This window comes from Carettochelys insculpta, chromosome 14 (assembly GCF_033958435.1).
Source record: "Carettochelys insculpta isolate YL-2023 chromosome 14, ASM3395843v1, whole genome shotgun sequence".
In the NCBI taxonomy this organism is placed as follows: Eukaryota; Metazoa; Chordata; order Testudines; family Carettochelyidae; genus Carettochelys; species Carettochelys insculpta.
In genome coordinates this window covers 6,677,045-6,697,605 of record NC_134150.1, presented here as the reverse complement: position 1 = coordinate 6,697,605, position 20,561 = coordinate 6,677,045, and the positions used below count along the sequence as shown (strand labels likewise).

General features: G+C 44.1%; 1 protein-coding gene across 2 annotated transcripts in view; it reads right to left on the bottom strand.

Annotated features, from left to right (window-relative positions):
• The window catches only part of MBTPS1 (membrane bound transcription factor peptidase, site 1), a 71,865-nt gene that overhangs the window by 16,712 nt on the left and 34,592 nt on the right, over nucleotides 1-20,561 (bottom strand). For both annotated transcript variants that reach the window (XM_075008331.1, XM_075008332.1), the window contains exons 13-18: nucleotides 18,612-18,800; nucleotides 16,919-17,091; nucleotides 15,051-15,166; nucleotides 11,585-11,741; nucleotides 7,833-7,957; nucleotides 6,626-6,703 (exon numbers count right to left, since the gene is read on the bottom strand). In XM_075008331.1, coding sequence (XP_074864432.1) covers nucleotides 6,626-6,703; nucleotides 7,833-7,957; nucleotides 11,585-11,741; nucleotides 15,051-15,166; nucleotides 16,919-17,091; nucleotides 18,612-18,800 — 838 coding nt within the window. The remainder of the gene's footprint in view (nucleotides 1-6,625; nucleotides 6,704-7,832; nucleotides 7,958-11,584; nucleotides 11,742-15,050; nucleotides 15,167-16,918; nucleotides 17,092-18,611; nucleotides 18,801-20,561) is intronic.

The window sequence follows — 20,561 nt, the reverse complement described above, 5'->3', positions numbered from 1 at the left end:
TTATCTGAATGTAGACGAGCAACTGACAGCACTGTGCTACATCAGTGGTATCGTTGCACTGAGTTATGAAAAAAGAAGCAGTCAACACTGCCTCCACAACTTGAAGTTTAAGATCTTTCACAGGTCATCAACACAATGTTTCAGGGAATTGTTGGAAAGTGAAATTTCTGATAGCTTTTTCTTGCTTTCAACACCAAGCACAGTATCTGCTGCTTTCAATAAGCAAGGCTTCACAAGAGTTTCTCCAAATGTGCATGCTTTCTTGGCTTTAGCGATGAGCAACGACAGTTCATAAGCTGCTTCTACCGCTTTGGCCAATGCTTGATGAAAAGCTCCAGTAGCGTCCAGCTTCATGTGTTTCAAATTTTGAAGTTTAGCAGCAAAAAATTCTTTCAGTTTGTCTGTCAAAGCTCTGTGGCTCTTCATCAAGTGTCATTCAAGATGACTAGGTCTCAAGGAGTCATTGTTGAGAACTGTGTGGAACACTATGCATTGAGGATGATGGATCCCATTTTTTTCCATGCCAGTGAAGCCATACTTAATGCAGTCTTCATTGTGCTTCCTTTTCTTAAATCACAGCCGTAATATATTAATTTTTAAAAAATCTATAAAAATAATTTTTCTGATTAGAATAAATTAAATGGACACAAATAACTTTGATAAGTTGTTGTGAATGTTTATTTATTACAACCATTATCTATGGACATGTGCTGCCTTACATATACCCCACCACCAGGAACTGTGCAAGACTGGCTACCTACTCCCACGATAGAACAGTCCCAAACACTTCCACAAGCATGCTAGAAAGTGCAAAAAAGTTCCATTGCCTTCTACACCATTCTTCAGCCTCCCCACCGACCAAACTGGTACCTGATACATTGAAATGCAAAAAGAACAAGACAAAACAAAACAAAACAAAAAATGAACTTTGTGGTATGAAATTCTAGTTATTTATTTATTTTTTTACTGCACTGGTCTCCAAACTTTTCACACCCAAGATCACTTTTTCAACGTCAGGGCAACCCCCAAAGCCCCACCCCCTTCTTGACGCCTCACCCTCTCCGTTCCCCTCTTCTCCATCATTTGCTTTCCCCAACCATTACTCATTCTCACTGGGCTGAGACAGGAGGTACAGGCTCTGAGGTGGGAATGAGGGATTTGGGTGTGGGAAGGAGTGAAAGGTGCAAGCTCTGGAAGGGAATCTGGGTGCAGGAAGAGGTGGAGAAGGGGCTGCTGGGGGCTCCAGGCTAGAGAGAGTTGGGCTCAGGTGGAGCATTGGGGTGCTGAGTAAACCATAGGCTTGTGGATGTGAGGGTGCAGGAGTTCATGTGGGGGCGTCTGAGGGGCTCAGGGCTGGGAGGTTGGGAGTAGATGGGCTCAGGAAACAGATTTGCAGTGTGCGGGTCGTGCAATACTGCTGTGGCAGAAGACTGAGGATGTGACAGGCTCAGGACAAGGGGGTTCCAGTGTATGATAGGCTCTGGATCGAGGTGCGTGTGGGGATACACGGGTGTTATGATACTGTGGCCAGACGAGAGCTTGGTCCTGACTGGGGGCTTGTTGGCCAGGCTTTATTTTTAAATAAAGTATGCCCAACACAAACGTTTCAGCATTGTCTTTACTTATGGGAGGGGCAGGAAACCTATTTCGGGTCAGAGGTCACTGACCCACAGCAAACTAAGTCAGGGACCATGCAAGTGAGAGAAAAAATAAAAGCCCCTGCCAAGCCCCTTGCCCCAAGTCCTACTGATGTGGCCCCGACTAAGAAGCTTCCCTCCCCGGCACCCCAGTCCCATAGTGGGGAGGGGAGGGAGTACTGAGGTTCAAGGCCTCAAGCCAGATGAATTCTTCTGGGGTTCCAGGGTAAGTAGAATTCATGGGTCCCTCTACACTCTGAGGTGGGGCCAAAAAAGAGGGATCCAGTGTGCGGGACAGGGCTGCCAGTGAGTGGGATAGGGATGGGGCGCAGAACTGGGGTAGAAAATAGGGCACAGGAGCAAACTGGGGGTAGGTGTCTGGCTGGGAGGTAGGTGGCAGGAGCAGGGTGTTGGTGGGACCCTGGGCAGGATACTCAGGGAGGTCTGGACACGGAGAGGGGGCAGCTTGGCTGGTACCTAGGGGTCCTGAAGCTGTGTGCCGGGTCTGGGGTGTCAGGAAGCACATGTGCTGCTTCCCCTCCCCAAACAGCCTTCCTGCACGGAGGATGTGGGGGAGTGGAAGTCCTGGGTCTGTGCCAGCTCCCAGGGCTCAGCCAGCCACCGGGCAACAGACTCAGCTTTTCAGGAAATGCACCGGCTGTTTGAGGAGGGGAAGCTCCCTGAGAAGCTTCCTGAATGGCATGAGCTTCCTGAGATGCAGGCTCTGGTGTGCAGCTGCGGGACACCCCCGCTCCCCGCACCACAGGAAGCTGGAGCTACCTCCGTTTTCGCAGAAGGCAGCGCTTTTTTCGAGAAAAAAGGTGGTGGAACTCAAGCTCCGACCCCGACCCCCACACCAGAACTCAAGCCCCAAACCCCCTCCACACAGCCCCAATCTGTACCCCCCTCACCCCAGGCATCTTAATCAGCCCCAGGCTTCACATCTGGCACCCCCAGTCCCCCTCCCAGCTCTAAATCAATGTGCTCCCCCAAAACCAGGCACCCTCAGCCCCCTGCTCAGACCCGAGCCCCCTCCCCTCCCCCAGAGCCAGGTACCCCCAACCCCTGGCTCTAACCCAACCGCCTTCCACTCCCCCCAGAGCCAGGCACTTCCAGCTCCCCCACTCTAACCCCAACCCCCTCCCTCCCCTCCCCCAAAGCCAGCCTCCTGCTCCCAGCCCCCAACCTCCCCCAGAACAAGGCAGCCCCAGCCCATCCTCCAACGCAGTGGTGTCCAAAAGCACTTGCACAGATCACCACATGCCCCTCGCCACCAAGCGCTGCCCCCCATCCCCATCCCCCCTGCAGCAAGGCACCCTACCCTCCACAAACTGCCAGTGACCCAATGGAGCGGTGCTGCCCCACGCTACATGCCAGCCACCCAAGCCCTGCGAGCTGCGTGCCAGCCGCCCGAGCCACATGTGCCAGGCTCCTGAGCTGTGTGTCAGCTGCCCCAGCTGTGCACCAGCCATCTGAGCCATGCACCAGCAGCTGAGCCGCGTCAGCCCTGTGTCAGGCACCTCCACCTCCCTGCTCTTATCCCATCTCCCTCCCCCAAGTCAGGCATCTTCAGTCCCCCATCTAACCCCATCCTCCCTTCTCCTGCCAACCCCAAAGCAACACTGACTCACCTTTGCATGATGGAGCTCCACATGGGTCTTTGCTGGCCGCCTACTTTTTACAGCAGCTGCACTGGTTGCCCACATAAAGTGGCAGGGGCTGCTCACAGCACCCTGGCGTGCTGAAGCAAGCAGGACTCAACTTACTTGGTTTAACAGCCTGCTGGCAAACCAACGGAATCCCTTACTTCAACACGCCAGGGCACTGTGAGCCAGAAGCAAGGCTGACAGCTTCAGCAGCAGGAGTCCTGAGCTGCATATCGGCTCCTTAAAGAGCCACACATGTGGCTCAGAGCAGTTCAAAAACGGCGGCACAGGCTCTAGTGCCAGAAAGAAAGCCCTGGTAGGAGGTAAAGGTAGTGTGAGCTCTTTCTTGGGGCGGGGGGTGTGGCTGGGTCACCTTGTGCCCTGTTGGAATTTCTTCACACACCCCAGTTTGGGAGGCTACGTATTATTACACGCCAAACAACATTCATGTTATTAGAAGCAAGAATACAGTAGTCTCAAAGTAATTCCTTCTCTTTGTAAAGAGCAACAAAATGATACACAAAAAAAAAATCAATATCCATAAAGAAAGAAAAGTATTGTAAGAAATGCACAACGCTACTTTTTTGGTAAGATGTTTTTCTGCTTCTCATCTAAGATTATGCGAACAACTGAAACAACAATATACACCTAACCACTGGAAATTCCTTGTTAACACATTATGTCCAGACTAGACTAGAGAAACACACTGCAATATCTTTATTTTGAAGGTAAACTGAAAGGGGCTCAGAAAAATAAGAAAATTTGATGGACTAATTGCTGTCTCTGAAAGATGCTGTCACATCATATATATATATATATTCCAGAATACTAAATGTCTTCAAAAATGTCCACGCAAGTCCCTTTTTCATCACTGAGGAAGGATTCTAAGGGAAAATAATTGTATGCCTCTTCTAAATCCTGTTAATCACCAACAAAATAAATTTAAAGTTCTAATTTCATTACAAGAAGACAAAGACCCTATCAGTCACAACACACACATCTTCTGGGACTTCCCACAAATTAAAACATTCAAGTCACATGCACATTAAAGTTCACAGGAAACTTCTGATGCAAAGTATAATTAAAAAAAGAAACGTATTATATCTTGGAAGACACTCTATTGAATCACAGTGTCATAGAAATGTAGGGCTGGAAGGGACTTCCAGAGATCATCAAATCCTTCCCCTTGCATGGAGGCAGGATTAAGTAAACCTGGACAACCTCTGACAGGCTTTTGTTCAACTTATTCATAAAAATCCCCAACAATGGAGATTCCAGTATTTCCCTTTGAAGTCTATTCCACATCTTAACCACCCTTACAGTGGAAACCTTTTCCTAATATCTACCCTAAATCTCCCTCCGTGTGGATTAAACCCCTTACTTCCTCTCCTATCTCCAGTGTACATGGAGAACAATTGATCACAGTCCTCTTTATAACAGCTCTTAACATATTTGAAGACTTATCAGGCCTCCCCTTAGTCTTCTTTTCTCACGGCTAAACATGTCCAGTTTTTAGGTCTTTTCTCACAAGGTCAAGTTTTCTAAACCATTTATCATTTTTGTTGTTGTCTCCTGGACTCTGTCCAGTTTATCATTCTTCCTAAAATGTGGCACCTTGGATTGAACACCTGAAACCTCACCAGCGCCAAGTACAGCAAGGCAATTACCTCCTAGGTATAGACCCCTGACACGCTTTTAAATATACCCCAGATGATATTAGCCTTTTTGCACGTGCATCACATTCTTGACTCGTATTCAATTTGGGATCATTATACTTCCCAAATCCTTTACAGCAGTTGTACCCCTTGGCTGGCTATTCTCCATTTTGTAGTGGTACATCTGATTTTTCTTTCTTAACTGAATTACTTTGCACTATATATCTGGGTCTGGACTGGAGAGTCTAGATCTGAAGAAGTGGGTCTGTCCCATGAAAGCTCATCACCTAATAAATCATGCTGTTAGTCTTTAAAGTGCTACATGACTGCTGTTTTATTTTCCACTTCTGTTTACTGAATTTCCTCTTGTTGATTCCAGACTAATTTGTAAAAGTCCTTTTGAATTCTAATTCTTTTCTCCAAAGTGCTTACATCCCTGCCCATGTTGGTGGCATCTGCAAATTTTGGAAGCATACTCTATAGTCCACCATCCAAGCCACTAATGAAGACACTGGATAGCATTAGATATGCTCTTTCAGCTGGAAAATGAAGCATCAACAACTACTCCCCGATTATGGCCTTTCAACCTGTTATGCACCAACTCACAGTAATTTCATCCCAACTACATTGCTCTAAAAAAACAAAAAAGCAGTCCAGTAGCACTTTAAAGACTAACAAAATAATTTATTTGGTGAGCTTTATTTTGTTAGTCTTTAAAGTGCTAGTGGACTGCTTTTTTTGTTTTGATAGTACACAGACTAGCACGGCTTTCTCTCTGTTACATTTCTCTAGTTTGCTTAGGGGAATGTCATGGTAGTCTGAGTTAAAAATCTTACTGAAATCAAAGATATGACATGTCCATCGGTTCCTCCCATCCACTAGGCCAGTAATTCTCTCAAAGAAGGAAATTATACCAGTTTGGCATGATTTAGCCTTGATTAATCCACATTGTTTCCTACAACCCTATTATTCTATGTGTGTTTACAAACTCGACTGCTTCATAGTTTGTTCCAGTACCATTCCACATATTGATGTTAAGCTGTGTGGTCTATAATTCCCCATCGCTTTATTCCTGCTTTTAAAGATACGTCATATATTTGTCCTCCTTCAGTCCTTGGAACCTCATCTCTGCCCCATGAGTTCCCAAAGATAACTTGCAACAACAAAATGTGATACCCGTTCAATACATTAGCTACAGCTGTAAGACAAATGTACCATCAGGTTATGGCTTGGAAAAGAAAATCCTATACGGGAAATATGGCAAATTTGACAGTATCAAGTCTGATTTTAAAGACATTTAGACTTTAGCTATCGCTAATTGAAATGAAGTAGCAGTATGAACTAAAACAGCAGAAAACCATGCACAGAAGGGACACTGATAACTACTTAGGCACCCAGATGCACAGACAATTCCTTCTGCAACTGTACATGCACGTACAGATTCACAAAAAGAGCAATAAATATTTGTGTATGTAGTTGCATATAACTGTCATATTAAAAGCATGCCTGTGCCTAGTTACAATAGTGCTTCGTGAACTGCTTGTATAAAAAAACTACAGCAAAAGAAACAAGATATCTACAGATTCGCTCTGTATATTTTTGTTAACTTTTGTGCTTAATTATAAATGTTTACCTGTGTAGCTACCTAGAAACAATTAAATAAAAAAGAGGAAATGCAGCTAGATACCTTGGTCCTTAAAAGTGTGCGAAATGACAATGCCATCTTCTGGAAACTTAGCAATGCTGCATCCTGATGCATAGTTCACTGAAGGAAAAAAAAATAGGACATGAAGTTCCAATGCACAGGCTAACAATGAATGGCCTTTTCTTTCCCCTTATCAGTTAGGTAGCTGAGAAGTCAATAATGAAAAGAAATATATTGATTGTGCTACATGAGTTCTCACATTTTGATTAAAATCACATAGCTAATTTTTTTTCAATTAACCATTAAGGCATTTCCAACCAAAGCATTCACATATTTAATGTCATATACTTCACTCAAGTGTTCTTCCATTTTAGAAATTAAGATGTGATACTCTTTTTCAAACCCAGAAGAGAAACTTTCTTTAATCCTTTACAAGCTGCTGTTACTACTACAATTAACACTAATTAAAAAAGTTAATATATGAAACATTCTTATTATATTTATTTCAGTCTTCAGTGTCTTCAGGCTTTATACAAATGCACAATTAGAGACTGTTCTTGACCTGAAGAGCTTACCTTGTAAATAGACAATATAGACAATGGGGGAATCAAAAATTGAGACAATATATAAGCAGAAGGATAAGTGACTTATCCAAGGTCAACAAGAAAGTCTGTGGCAGAACCATAAACCCAATCTAGAGTTTTTTGAACCCAACTCCAGTGTCTTTCACAAGATCACCCATCAAAGCAATGATAATCTTAAATAATGAAACATAATCTATGTGGGGAAACATTTACATCAATACATTATGGGTAGAGAATTTAAAGGGCAAGAGAACAAGATGTGCTCAAGGACATCCAAAGTTACAGTATGTGTCAAAAATAAAATGTTTTGAAGAGTGACTCCATATGTGAATTATTTTTTAAAGAAAGAACTTCAAAATTAAAATTAAGTTAAAATAGGATAAACTTGAACCTTGATATCTGTATATTTTTAATGAGTAAATATGGTTTCAAAGGAAAAAATAATAAAATGCTAAGAACACCATCTGGAACACAAATACAAAGAACACTACAGAGTTTATTATACACACATTAATCTATAATCTTCTCATAGACATTTTCATATAACTCCATTGTCCTAGGGTTGCAATATCATGGCCTAAAAGCCACATGTCCCACAAGTATAACTCTTTCTCCAGAATACATACTTTTGTTTGAATAGTCAGCTACTGGATTGCATGACTTACTTTCATGGTTTGCCATGGTAAAATCCCCTTCGTACAGGCCATCACTAAAGGCCATGTTCCAGACAGAGAGAAGATCATTGAGAGCTGGAATATTAGCACCTCCAGTATCTGGCATCCACCATTGCCTACAAAAATTGAGAATGGCATAGCTTATTAGCATAGACAATCCAAAATTTTGCTTCATGACTGAAGTCCATCTACCTGGATGATATTCATGATATACCAAAGCAATCAGTACCAAGGACCTAAAATGTTAATATTTTTGGTAGTGACAATTTGAACACTAAGAGTGATATTATCTAAGGCTGTGTTTACACTAGCACAAAACTTCGAAATGGCCATTTTGAAGATTACTAATGAGGCGCTGAAATGCATATTCAGAGGCTCATTAGCATGCTGTTGGCCACGGCTCTTCAAAATTGCTGCTTTTCGCTGCCGCACGGCTAATGCACACAGGGGTCCTTTTCAAAAGGACCCCACCAACTTGGAAATCCCCTTAGTCCTCAGGTTTGCTCAGGTCTTGTAATGTGGACAAACAATACTTGTCTGGTACTATAACTTTGGTTCAAGATCAGAAGAAACACACTAATATTTATGATAAAACTTGACTGAACTAGTCTTATTGTTTATATGTCTCTCTGAATATTATGGTAAACTGTATGTGAATTGTTTAATGGATAAATTACTTTGGTTATGTCAAAAGCCTACTGTCACTCTTAGGGCAAGAGGCTGCTGGAAAGGTATAAAGTCCCTTTAGACTGGATTCTTTGCTGTCTCACATCTGGTTGGCTGCTCTGATGAAAGCTGGAAGCCATAAGAAATGAGATCCCATGATATCCTCCTCCTCCTCCTCCTCCTCAATAACCGTGGGCTCAGCGGCCACTGGTGTCTGATGCCTCTCTCACTGTTTCCTTCCATTTTTCCCTGTCCAGTGCGGAGTGGCTTAGTTTCTGTAGACTGGCTCCACACCAGTCTACTATATTGCCTATCCATTCTCTGTGGGGTCTGCCTCTCCTATTCGAGCTGTCCATTATGCCAAATACCAGGGTCTAGATTTTTCGTTCATCATTCATCTGGAAATATGTCCGAATGGGTGTAGCTTCCGTTTTATAACCTTCTGCAGCAGGTTCTATTTTGGCCGTTATCTTTTTATATAATTTCTCATTGGTAACCTTCTGCATCCATCCTATTCTCAGATGTCCCTTTAATGGACATTGGACTCAGGGTCTCAGATCTGCCAGAGGTTACATACAGGGGAACCCTAAGCCACAAGGACTGAGGATCCAGTCACTGTCTGGAATCGCCCTGGATAGAGATTCTGAACTAATAACCATGGGACTAAATTCTAAAAGAAGGTTTTGCAACTACAAGATCAATATCTCTGTTATGTAACTGAACCTCAAGATTTGAACTCACGTCTATAGGTATCCCTGATCTTTTAACTAACATATTCTCTGTTTCATTTCAATAAAGTTTAGTCTGGTTAACAAGAATTGGCTTGTGTGTATCTGGGATAGGTCTGAAATATTAATTGACCTGAAAAGTAGTGTGTCCAGTCCTTGGGCATTAGTAGAACTTTACTTGGCTGGGATGTCTGGGGGTGGTGGCCTGAGGCTGAGTTCTTTAAGGGAACTGTATGGGCTAGATCTACAGTGCTTTGACAACTGAATCTATGTAACTGGAAATGAACTTTCAGAGACTTTAAAGAATCAGCAAACAACAGTGCTGGCCTGCATCAGTAGTTATGACTGACATACGTAAAGTATTGCTTTAGCAATTCTTCTCTCTAATCCTGTTATTTTTTATTATTATTATTATTATTATTAATAATAAATCTTTATTGTGTGGTGTTTGATGAAACAGGCTTAAGAGTCTTTCACCTGAATTTGGGGGTTGTTTATCTGGGCTGGCAGAGCCACTGAGAAGTCTGTGGGTTTGCTTGTGCAGCTTCTGGCTGGCCAAGACGCTGTTGTGGCTGATTGGCTATGCCTTAGTGAGAAGGAAATCCCAGGGTGGGGCTGTAAGTGGCCCAGATTTGAAGCAAACATACCCCGGATTGATTTCTCTAGCTGTGCCCAGAAACCCCATCCTATCACAGCTAGCATATATCCTGTCATTTTTTCGATCAAATTCTAGGCAAGTGGGTAGAAATTTCTCTTGCAGTAGCTGCAGCAATCAGTGAGAGCCGCCGAGATTAGGTGTGAGGTGGACAGGCAGGAAGCCCTCACTTAGCTGGCTTCCCTGAGTACTCCTGATTGGCTGCCCTTCCTGCTGGGAGGTGCAGTAGGTTTGTGTGCGGCAGGAGCAGGCAGCAGGGGTGACTGGTGCCTGTGGGAGGAGGGAGGGCAGGGGCGAATGGTTTCTGTGTGGAGGTGTCACTGGGAGGCCCTGCATCGGGGCAGCCAGCACGCTCCCAGCTTGATAAGACGGCCAATCTGGTCCCCACAACGCACTGGCGATGGAGGGATCTTTCTGGAGGTGGGGCACAGGGGTAACTGTGGGCCAGGTGAGACTTACTTGTGGCGGCTCTGTGAACGTGGGCCGAGGACAACAGAAGACGACCCTATGCCATCATGTTTTATGCGGGTTCTGACCAGCCGGACCCCTCCGTGGCTGCGGACTGGCCACCGCCAGCCTCCTGCTCTGCTCGTGGCCTGGCTGGTGGGAGGGGCTAGTCCAGACGAGACACGGTGCCTGGGCAGCCAACCTACTCAGCATGGAGCCTGGGGCAAAGCAGGGAATGGGGCTTCTCTGGGTACTGCACAATGGACCCCCAAAAGGAGACCAATAGGAACCCTGGGGGGGGGGTGCACTCCCCCACCCCCGGTTCCCACCAACACTGCTCAATGGGGTACTCCACCATCTTACCCTCTGGCTGGCCCTACTTGTACCACCTGCTCCTTAGGTGGCCCTCCCTGCCCTTCTCCTGCCACAGGCATCAGTCACCCCTGAAACCATCCTGCCATAGGCACCACTCACTCCTGCCCCTCCTCCTGCCACAGGCACCAGTTGCTGGGAGGCCCTGCATCAGGCGACAGGAGCAACCAGAGAGCTCCCAGCTTGGTAAGGTGGCCAGTTCAGTCCCCACTGCACGCTGGTAGTGGAGGGATCTCTTGGGGTGGCAGGAGAGGTAATCAGCACTGAGCACGTGAGCCTTTCCTGAGGCAGCTCCATGGGCAGGCCCAGTGGGCGCTGAGGTAGGCAGGGCACCTTTAACATTGGTCACCGCACTCCCTCGGCAACAGTGGCAGTGGAGGTTGTGATGGGGTGGCTGGGGGAACCAGTGTAGGCCACAGGAGAGGCAGCAGAGGCTGGGGGGAGGGAGAGGAGGGGAAGGCTGATCACATTCTGGACTCTTCCAGAACATTCCAAGATGTTCATGACTAAAGTGGGATGGACGGACAGACAGACAGCTCTCCTTTTATAAAACTATACACAAGAATTATTTCAGCTATTTTAATATTTGGCCACTTTGCTAATTGATACCGTTCATAATGTCTATTCTCCCTTCCATTCTCCTCCCAAAACAACGACAGCGAACTTTTTCTAGAACAGTCATTCGTTTTTCTAGTCTCTCTGTGGTTGTGATATATGTTGCCTCCCTTGTACATACTGTGGGAAACACCGAAAATAATCAAGTATTATTTCATTATCTGATACAACTGACAAATTCATGTTTATGACGACTTCCTTTTAAAGAACAATTCGGTTAAGTGGTGGGGTGCAGGTACGCAGGAATCACAGAAGGGTACCTTGTGTTTTCATCATAGAACTTGACTTTTCTCATCACTGAAGTGTTGTACCAATCACTGAAAACTATTAGTGATAGTCCATTATCAACATCCCTCCGTAGCTTAGTGATTTCTTCTGGAAAATATTCTTCCTCACTGTCCACCATCAATAAGGTCCCTGAATAGAAGAGCAAACAGAATTCATAATCTCAGAAGGGCTAACCTATGTAATTTTACCTCTATCTACAGAGCTCATGCAGAAGTCAGTGTCTGTGCAACTGTCCCAGTTTTGTTCGAACATTATGGTCTAAACAGGCTTGAAGGTGCCACCTGTAGGGGTCACATGGTACCCTCGCAACCTGACTGCTGACAAACAAAAGAATTTGCTGCTCACTGGGCTCTTAGAAGACATGTAGGGGTAAATTAAAGCTAAATAACAATACAAGAGCCAGGACTGGTGGTTGTAAACAATATTATGGGACCACGAGAAACTTCCTACACTCATGACAAGTGGTCATCTGGTTAGATAAAATTATGCTGCATTAGGGACGCTGACGGAGGAGAGTGTGCCAGACCAGAGAGGTTTGACCTATATATCAGTCTCAATGTCCTTTCAACCCCTGGTATCTCAGTCAAGAATACCAATATAAGTGTAAATATATGGTTTTTAAGGATATTGAAACTGGATTAAGACTACCAACTCCTTTAACACATCATGGCTACGTCTACACGTGAAGCCTACATCGAAGTAGCTTATTTCGATGTAGCAACATCGAAATAGGCTATTTCGATGAATAACGTCTACACGTCCTCCAGGGCTGGCAACGTCAATGTTCAACTTCGACGTTGCGCAGCACCACATTGAAATAGGCGCTGCGAGGGAACGTCTACACGCCAAAGTAGCACACATCGAAATAAGGGTGCCAGGCACAGCTGCAGACAGGGTCACAGGGTGGACTCAACAGCAAGCTGCTCCCTTAAAGGGCCCCTCCCACACACAGTTGCACTAAACAACACAAGATCCACAGAGCCAACAACTGGTTGCAGACCCTGTGCCTGCAGCATGGATCCCCAGCTGCAGCAGCAGCAGCAGCAGCAGCCAGAAGCCCTAGGCTAAGGGCTGCTGCCCACGGTGACCATAGAGCCCCGCAGGGGCTGGAGAGAGAGCATCTCTCAACCCCTCAGCTGATGGCCGCCATGGCGGACCCCGCTATTTCGAAGTTGTGGGACGCACAATGACTACACGGTCCCTAGGGCGCTATCCCCATCTCCTGATGAGGATAGCGACTTCGACGTCTCGCCGCCTAACGTCGAAGTTAACTTCGAAATAGCGCCCGACGCGTGTAGCCGTGACGGGCGCTATTTCGAAGTTAGTGCCGCTACTTCGAAGTAGCATGCACATGTAGACACGGCTCATGCTGCAGAGGAAGATATAGTAAAAAATAATGGATGCATTTAGTTACTTTTCAGTGAGGATTCTGCCTTTGACAAGACATTAAAATCTCTGTCAAACAAAATCAGTGGTTTACAGCCTGAGTTGAAATACATAGCCATTAAAACAGGAAGGCTTCAAACAATATATAAAAGAAAATACCAACATGAAAAAACTTGGCAGTGATATTACAAGTATCAGCATTTGTTTTGAAGCTATGCACATGTATGGAAGAGGAATCCAGTGATTAAGCCTTTACTTGAGACAGACTGGATGTCCTTTTAATGTGTAAAGTTTTTTAAGTCACTGATACGTCTAATTTTTATGCTTAATTATACCAGAACAAATCCTGCAAAAGAAAAAACTGTAAAAATTTGAATAATTGCTTTCTCTAATAAAGAAGACTGTAATCTTAGTGATCTATCTCCATGTTTGCATTCTGTGCTTTTATTACTCTAGTTGCTGTGAAGGCCTGATTAAAAAATATTGAGACTGCCTACTGTCTTTCTGACGCAGAAAATTAAGCAAGTCTTGCTTATTTCTTGTAATTATGCCCCTTGGTATAATGTGTCAATGTTGCTATAAATAATGAAACAAAACAAGATGACAACTTCTTTGTCCCACAGGAAAAGTAATTGGAAAAAATATACTTATATACTGTGGAATAAACATCTGAGATGTTAATTTGCTCCTGGTTATTAGTTGTTCACTCTCTATAATAACACATTTCCAAATAAGAGGTACATTAACATTCTTTTCTTCTATTTTTTTGTCAGTATAAATCAAACTAGAGTTCTTCTTTCAAAGCTGTCTGCTGGAACAGTTTTTCCCCCTATTTGATTTGTACAACAATTATTTAGATAATGGCATAGGGAGTACACTTATAAAACATGCAGATGGTACCAAAATAGGTGGGGACTGAAAGTGCTCTGGAGGATGGAAATATAATTCAAAATGATCAGAACAAGCTGGAGAAATGGTCTGAGGTAAATAGAAAAAAATGCAATAAAGACCAAACGAAAAGTATACCACTTAGAAAGGAACCATCAGTTGCACACACACAAAATGGCAAATGAGATCCTAGGAAGGAGCATTGCTGAAAGGGTTCTAGGTGTCATAGTGGACCACAAGTCAAAAATGAGTCCCCAGTCATGGTTTTCTTTCCCCTTGGATTCATTACTTTTCCTTCTGAAAAATGGCTGTATGCTTTCAACGGGACAGGAATAAGGCAATGCAGTCTGAGAAGATGATACAGGATACATTTGGTTAAAAGGTCTGTAATGTGGATGACTCAAACGATTTCTCTCATCAGGGAAAGAGACTTCTGAAACATGGCCATTTGTCTTCAAAGGGAGGAGAATGAGGGCAATGCAATGTGGGAAGATGACATCACACACCCTCAACCACTTGGGGGGCATTTTTTCCCCATGGAGCACCAGCAAAAAATTCCAGAATGCAACAGGGCTGAGGGAACTGAAGGACAGGTTCCCACAATGGTGATTTTAGAAGAGATGTGCTAAGTCAATTTTATGGGGAGGTGCGGATACTCAACTTTGACTTTATAAACCCCAGTGTTACAAAGTCAGCTTTAATAAATTTGACTTTATTTCATAGTGTAGACATAGCTTTGGTGTGTTAAGACTGTACCACATGTCCATCATTGATCTAAGTATGCATAATCTCGTCTCAGTGCAGCCAGACAGACTAGATGACCTCTTTAGATTTAACCAACCCTACATTTCTATGCTTAAATCTACAATGAAACAAGAGAGATCTATGGCAAATTGAATTATGAATTTTTCTTCTTCTCAACCTATTATGCCTTTTTGGATATAACCAAAGGTGAGCTAACCTGTTTTACTGACAGAAAATGGAATACTACAGAGAAGTTCCCTTTGTAAAATTAAAAGATATTTATAATTCATACAGTTATACTTCTATTAGCATGTACTCCTATGTTTTGTTAAAAAATATCTTTTCAATCACTTACAAAGATAAGAAAGCTTCTAAAAGCGATTAGACAAACTCAAACTGTGCAAATTCATGATTGCTTACCATACTGATTAGCATCAAAGCATGTAAATGGTGATCCAAGAACTTCAACAAAATACCCCATGCTTCTTAGATGCTGGTACATATCTCTGAAATTTGTGTGGATGTGGTCACCATTCCTAATACAAATAGAAGTAAACTATAACAATGGTCAAAAAAATGTAAACATCAGGTGCACAAACTTAATTACATTATCTTGTTAAAGGCTCAATTTCTATTCTCCTTTCTAAATGTATACATGTTCAAATGATGACTTCTAATTTTCCATGAATACTTAACCTCTATGAACAATTCTGTGCAAACTGTATCAACTGGGAGTGTACATAATAGAGTGCAATGAATTACACAAGCAACACTAAAGACTGGGCTGATACATCTTATAAAACACTTAGTATTTGTTTGTTACATGTTATAAACAGAAAAATTAACACCATATTAAAACCAGCTGCTCTCACTTGCTTCATCTCCTGTTAGCTGATGTTGCCCTCACCAGCTCTCCTAGGGAAAGGAAAGTCTGATTTTAGAGAATGGCTGACACTAGTGGAAGCATCTCCTGGCCATTTGCCCAGAGAAAGGAGCGTTCCTCTTCCCCTGGCAGCTATTACGAAGAAGGCACCCAGTACCCAGTAATCTGTTTGGCTAGCACTGCTTTCTCACTGTACGCTCCCTCCCACACAGTGCCCACAGTCCTTGTCTTCATCTAAGTCAGATTCTGAAGTAAGTTACCCTTTTTGGCACTAATGTCAACTCTTTCAAGAGTGAGGGACCAATATGGAGATATTTTTTTCAAAAAGTCGGAGCCCTAGTCTGGAATATATCAAGCTACTTTGATGCGAGTCAACATAGCCAATAATGAGAACTGTAGTTCCTATAATGAAGTAGATAGAAGAACTGAGAATGTGTAATTTATAATCTGTAATTAGAGTTTTCAAATGCATTCTGCTCTCTGCAGCTGTCAAGTTTTTATTTAGAAATTCAGGAAATAATTTAAGTTGTTGATAAACCATGGATAAATATTGAGAATTACATCCGGCAGCTATACTGTTTTTCATTAAATTAGAAAAGAAAATTCCCTATGTTATATTGGAAATGACATTGTGTTCTCATAGAATCATAGTACCATAGGGTTGGAAGGGACCTCAGGAGGTCATCTAGTCCAGCCCCCTGCTTCAAGCAGGATCAACCCCCACTAAGTCATTCCAGTCAGGACCTTGTCCATCCGGGACTTAAAAACCTCAAGGGATGGAGAATCCACCACCTCTCTGGGCAACGCATTCCAATGATTCACCACCCTTCTGGTGAAGTAGTCTTTCCTAATATCCAACCTACGCCTGTTCCTCTTCAACTTCAGACCTTTACTTCTTGTTTTGCCCTCTGACACCACTGAGAACAGTTTCTCACCCTCCTCTTTAGAGCTCCCCTTCAGGAAGTTGAAGGCTTCTATTGAATCACTCCTAAGTCTTCTCTTCTGTAAACTAAACAAGTGTTCTTTAGAAATAAAGGTGCAGTGCAAGCTATAATGAATCCCTTGAGAGCCACACCATTTGGTTATAGCCAGGAACTTATTATAGGTAAAGAGCCCTGTTGCGTGTGTTTAAGAAGAGGCAGGGAAAAGGGGATAGTGGGGGACAGCTGACACTTCAAACTCTGCAGCACAGCGCTCCTCCGGCGGCTGGAGCAATGACAAGACGGCCAGTTCCTCCAGTAGCCAGAAGAGCTGTCTGCCTCCTGAACCTTTGGGGCTAGAGGAGCTGCCAGCCCCTCCCCCATAGGGCAGGGCTGGAAGCAGGCAGTGTTTTAGAAAGGTTGTACTATATTGCATATAATTTACATACAGTGAAAAACTAAACCAAAGAACTGAAGGAACATACCAGTCTAATGGATCATTCTTCATCCTCAAATTATCCCTGGGGAAGTATCCTGGTGGGTAACGAAGATTGTGATACTGATCCCAAAGGACTCGCTTGCTACGAGGAGGAGTAGGAATAATTTTTACTTTTATTGGGAGCTTCACACTAGAGGTTTGTTCTGCACCACTTTTATGCTGGAAGTGAAAACAGAAGTAATGAAATCTTTCCTCTAAAAGAGTATTTATACAGTAGGGTCTCCACATTTGCGAGTGATCCATGTTTAGAACCCTCGCAAATGTTCATTTTTCACAAATACGGGGGGGTACCTGGGGCCCTGGCGGAAGCAGCAGCTGCCAGCACTCCTACCCGGGGCCCCAGGGAAAACAGCAGCTATAGGCGCTCCTACCCGGGGTCCCAGGGGAAGCAGCTGCTAGGCCACTCGCGAATAACTGAATTCGTGAACATGAAGTTCGCGAATTGTGAGACTCTACTGTAATTTCAGTTAGGCTTAACAAGGACAAGAACTACTGAGAAATGGTTGAATTTTATTTGCCAAGTTTACCACTAAATCCAGAAACAGTTTCCCAGTGCCAGCAACCCAATATGCACATAAATACAGTAACCTCAACTACACAAAACCACTTGTATAGCCAGTGGTTTACACTTACAAGTATAATTTAAACACTGGAAAAAAAAAATTGGTGCTACATCTGCTTTAAATATTAGAGACTTCAGAAAATTCTCCAAAACAACAACAGTTCCATTTTTGTCGAGAAAAATAATTCTAATTTATTATCAACATGTGAAGATCTCCTGTATATCATAAGTTTCCTTAGGATTTATAATAGACTCACCTAGTGCCTTTTTGTTAAAAAAAAAAGAGGAGCCGGTACTCAGTTGGCTCCCCGCCCTGCTTCCCTGCTAAGGTGTCACCAAGTACCAGCCCAAAAAAAGTACTGTCCTCTTCTCTCTATGAATGTGGTCATGTGAAGAGCCTTTTTGTTTGTTTCTCTGAGGGCATTAATTTCATGTTATAGCATGCCCTCAACAATTAGCGTTCCTGCTCCAACTACTAAATCCTGTTGCCAAATTCAATTGCACTCAAGATTATAAACCTAAACCAACCATGCAGAGGAATAATAATTTACCATTACTAGGGATCTTAATGGTTAACCAGTTATGGTTAACTGGTAGGAACTGGAGCAGCCCCTCCCCCACTGCAGGCAGGGGGTTGATCCAACACCACAGGGCTGCTGAGGGCATGGGTGCTCCAGCCTGGCTGAAGCAGCACCTGTCAGCAGCAGCGGGAGAATGATGGGGGTTGGGGAATGGACATGCCACTCCAACCTGACTGGGCAGGAACAGCCCTCCTGCCTCACTGCTCCAGCTGGGCTGGAGACTCCCTGCCTGTAGCATTCTGGGGACTTGGCCTGCTCTGCCCACCTGAAGCCTCCCTGCCCATGGCACGCTGGGAACTGAGGAAGATCCGCCTGCACTGGAGTGCTCCCCCACTTGCAGCAGCATCATGACATGCAGAGCAGCTCCAGGTGGGCCAGGGCAGTGTCAGTCCCTGGTGCACCCTGAGTGAGGAGGCCTCCCCAGTTGCCCCCCCCCCATTAATTGGTTAACCAGTTAGAGGAACCATTTAACTCGTTAACAAATTAAACACCCTTACCCATTACACGATACAAACACTGAAATGAAAGAAACTTACTTCATTTTCTGCGGGGGACAGTACTGTGATCATGACATGCCCTTGAGCAATTCCTTCCCATGATGCTGCTTTCTTTGCTACAGAGATAGAAATTGCCAGATATCCTGACCAAGGCCACAACACGGGGGAATAGGAGAAAGCCACTTCAATATTATCCCCATTCTGCGGTAAATAGGGCTGCCAGTCAGGCTACAGAGTAGAAACAGAAAGTGTTGATATTTTTTTTAAATGTTGAAGGAATATATGTGGTCACAAATAATCAAGTGATGCTTATGTGCACAACTTCAAAACAAACATTTTTGGAGGTCATGTTGTGCTCAATTACAAAACAGAAACTCCCAGGGGCAAATACAGCAGCAATTATTCCTTGCATCAGTTCTTTAGACAGACAGCTCTCGGGACAGGCTCTGTCTTTCACAGGTATTTGCACAACTGCCAGAATAAATAGGTCGCAATTTTTATGCGGCCCATGGAATTTCTGTACTAAAAATAGAATCATAGAATCATAGAACAATAGAGCTGAAAGAGACCTAAAAACGCCACCGAGTCCAGCCCCCTGCCCTAAGCAGGACCAAACCCATTAGATCAGCCCAGCCAGGGCTTTGTTGAGGCAAGAGTTAAACACCTCCAGGGATGGAGACTCCACTACTTCCCTGGATAGACCATTCCAATGCTTCACTACCCTCCTAGTGAAAAAGTTCTTCCTAATGTTCAACCTGGACCTTCCCAACCACAACTTGAGACCATTGTTCTGTGTTCTGCCATCTGTGACCACTGTGAACAGCCTCTCTCCAGCCTTTTTGCAACCTCCCTTCAGTAAGTTGAAGGCTGTTATCAAGTCCCCCCTGAGTCTTCTCTTCTGCAGACTAAACAGTCCCAATTCCCTCAACCGTTCTTCATAAGTCATATGCTCCAGCCCCCTAATTATTTTGGTCGCCCTCTGCTGGACCCTCTCCAGTGTATCTACACCCTTCCTATAAATGGGGGCCCAGAACTGGACACAGTATTCCAGATACAGCCTCACCAAAGCCGAATAAAGGGGAATAATCACTTCTTTGGATCTACTGGCAATGCTCCTCTTGATGCAACCTAATATGCCATTAGCTTTCTTGGCTACAACAGCACACTGTTGACTCATGTCCAGCTTCTCGTCCACTACAACTCCCAGGTCCTTTTCTGCAGAACTACCACCAAGCCAGTCGGACCCCAGCCTGTACCAATGCTTGGGATTCTTCCAGCCCAAGTGCAGGACTCGGCACTTGTCGTTACTGAACCTCATCAGATTTCTTGCAGCCCAGTCTTCCAATTTGTCTAAGTCACTCTGGACCCTGTCCCTACCCTCCAGCATATCTACCTCTCCCCCTACCTTAGTGTCATCCAAAAACTTGCTGAGGGTGCAATCCAACCCCTCATCCAGGTCATTGATAAATATGTTGAACAGAACAGGACCCAGAACCGAACCTCGGGGCACTCCACTAGAAACCGACCGCCATCCCGACATCGAGCCATTGATCACTAAACACTGGGTCCAACCCTCTAGCCAGCTTTCTATCCATCTTACCGTCCATATATCCAATCCACATTCCTTTAACTTGCTGACAAGAATATTATGGGAGACCGTATCAAGAGCTTTGCTAAAGTCAAGATAAATCACATCCATTGATTTTCCCCTATTCACAGGGCCAGTTATCTCAATGTAGAAACTAATCAGATTGGTCAGGCATGACTTGCCCTTCATGAATCCATGCTGACTTTTCCTGATCACTCTCCCTTCCTCCAAGTGCCTCAAAATGACTTCCTTGAGGAGCCCTTCCATGATTTTTCCAGGAACTGATGTAAGACTGACCGGCCTATAGTTCCCTGGATCATCCTTCTCCCCTTTTTTAAAGATGGGCACTACATTTGCCTTTGTCCAACCATCCAGGATCTCTCTCAATCTCCGATTTCCTC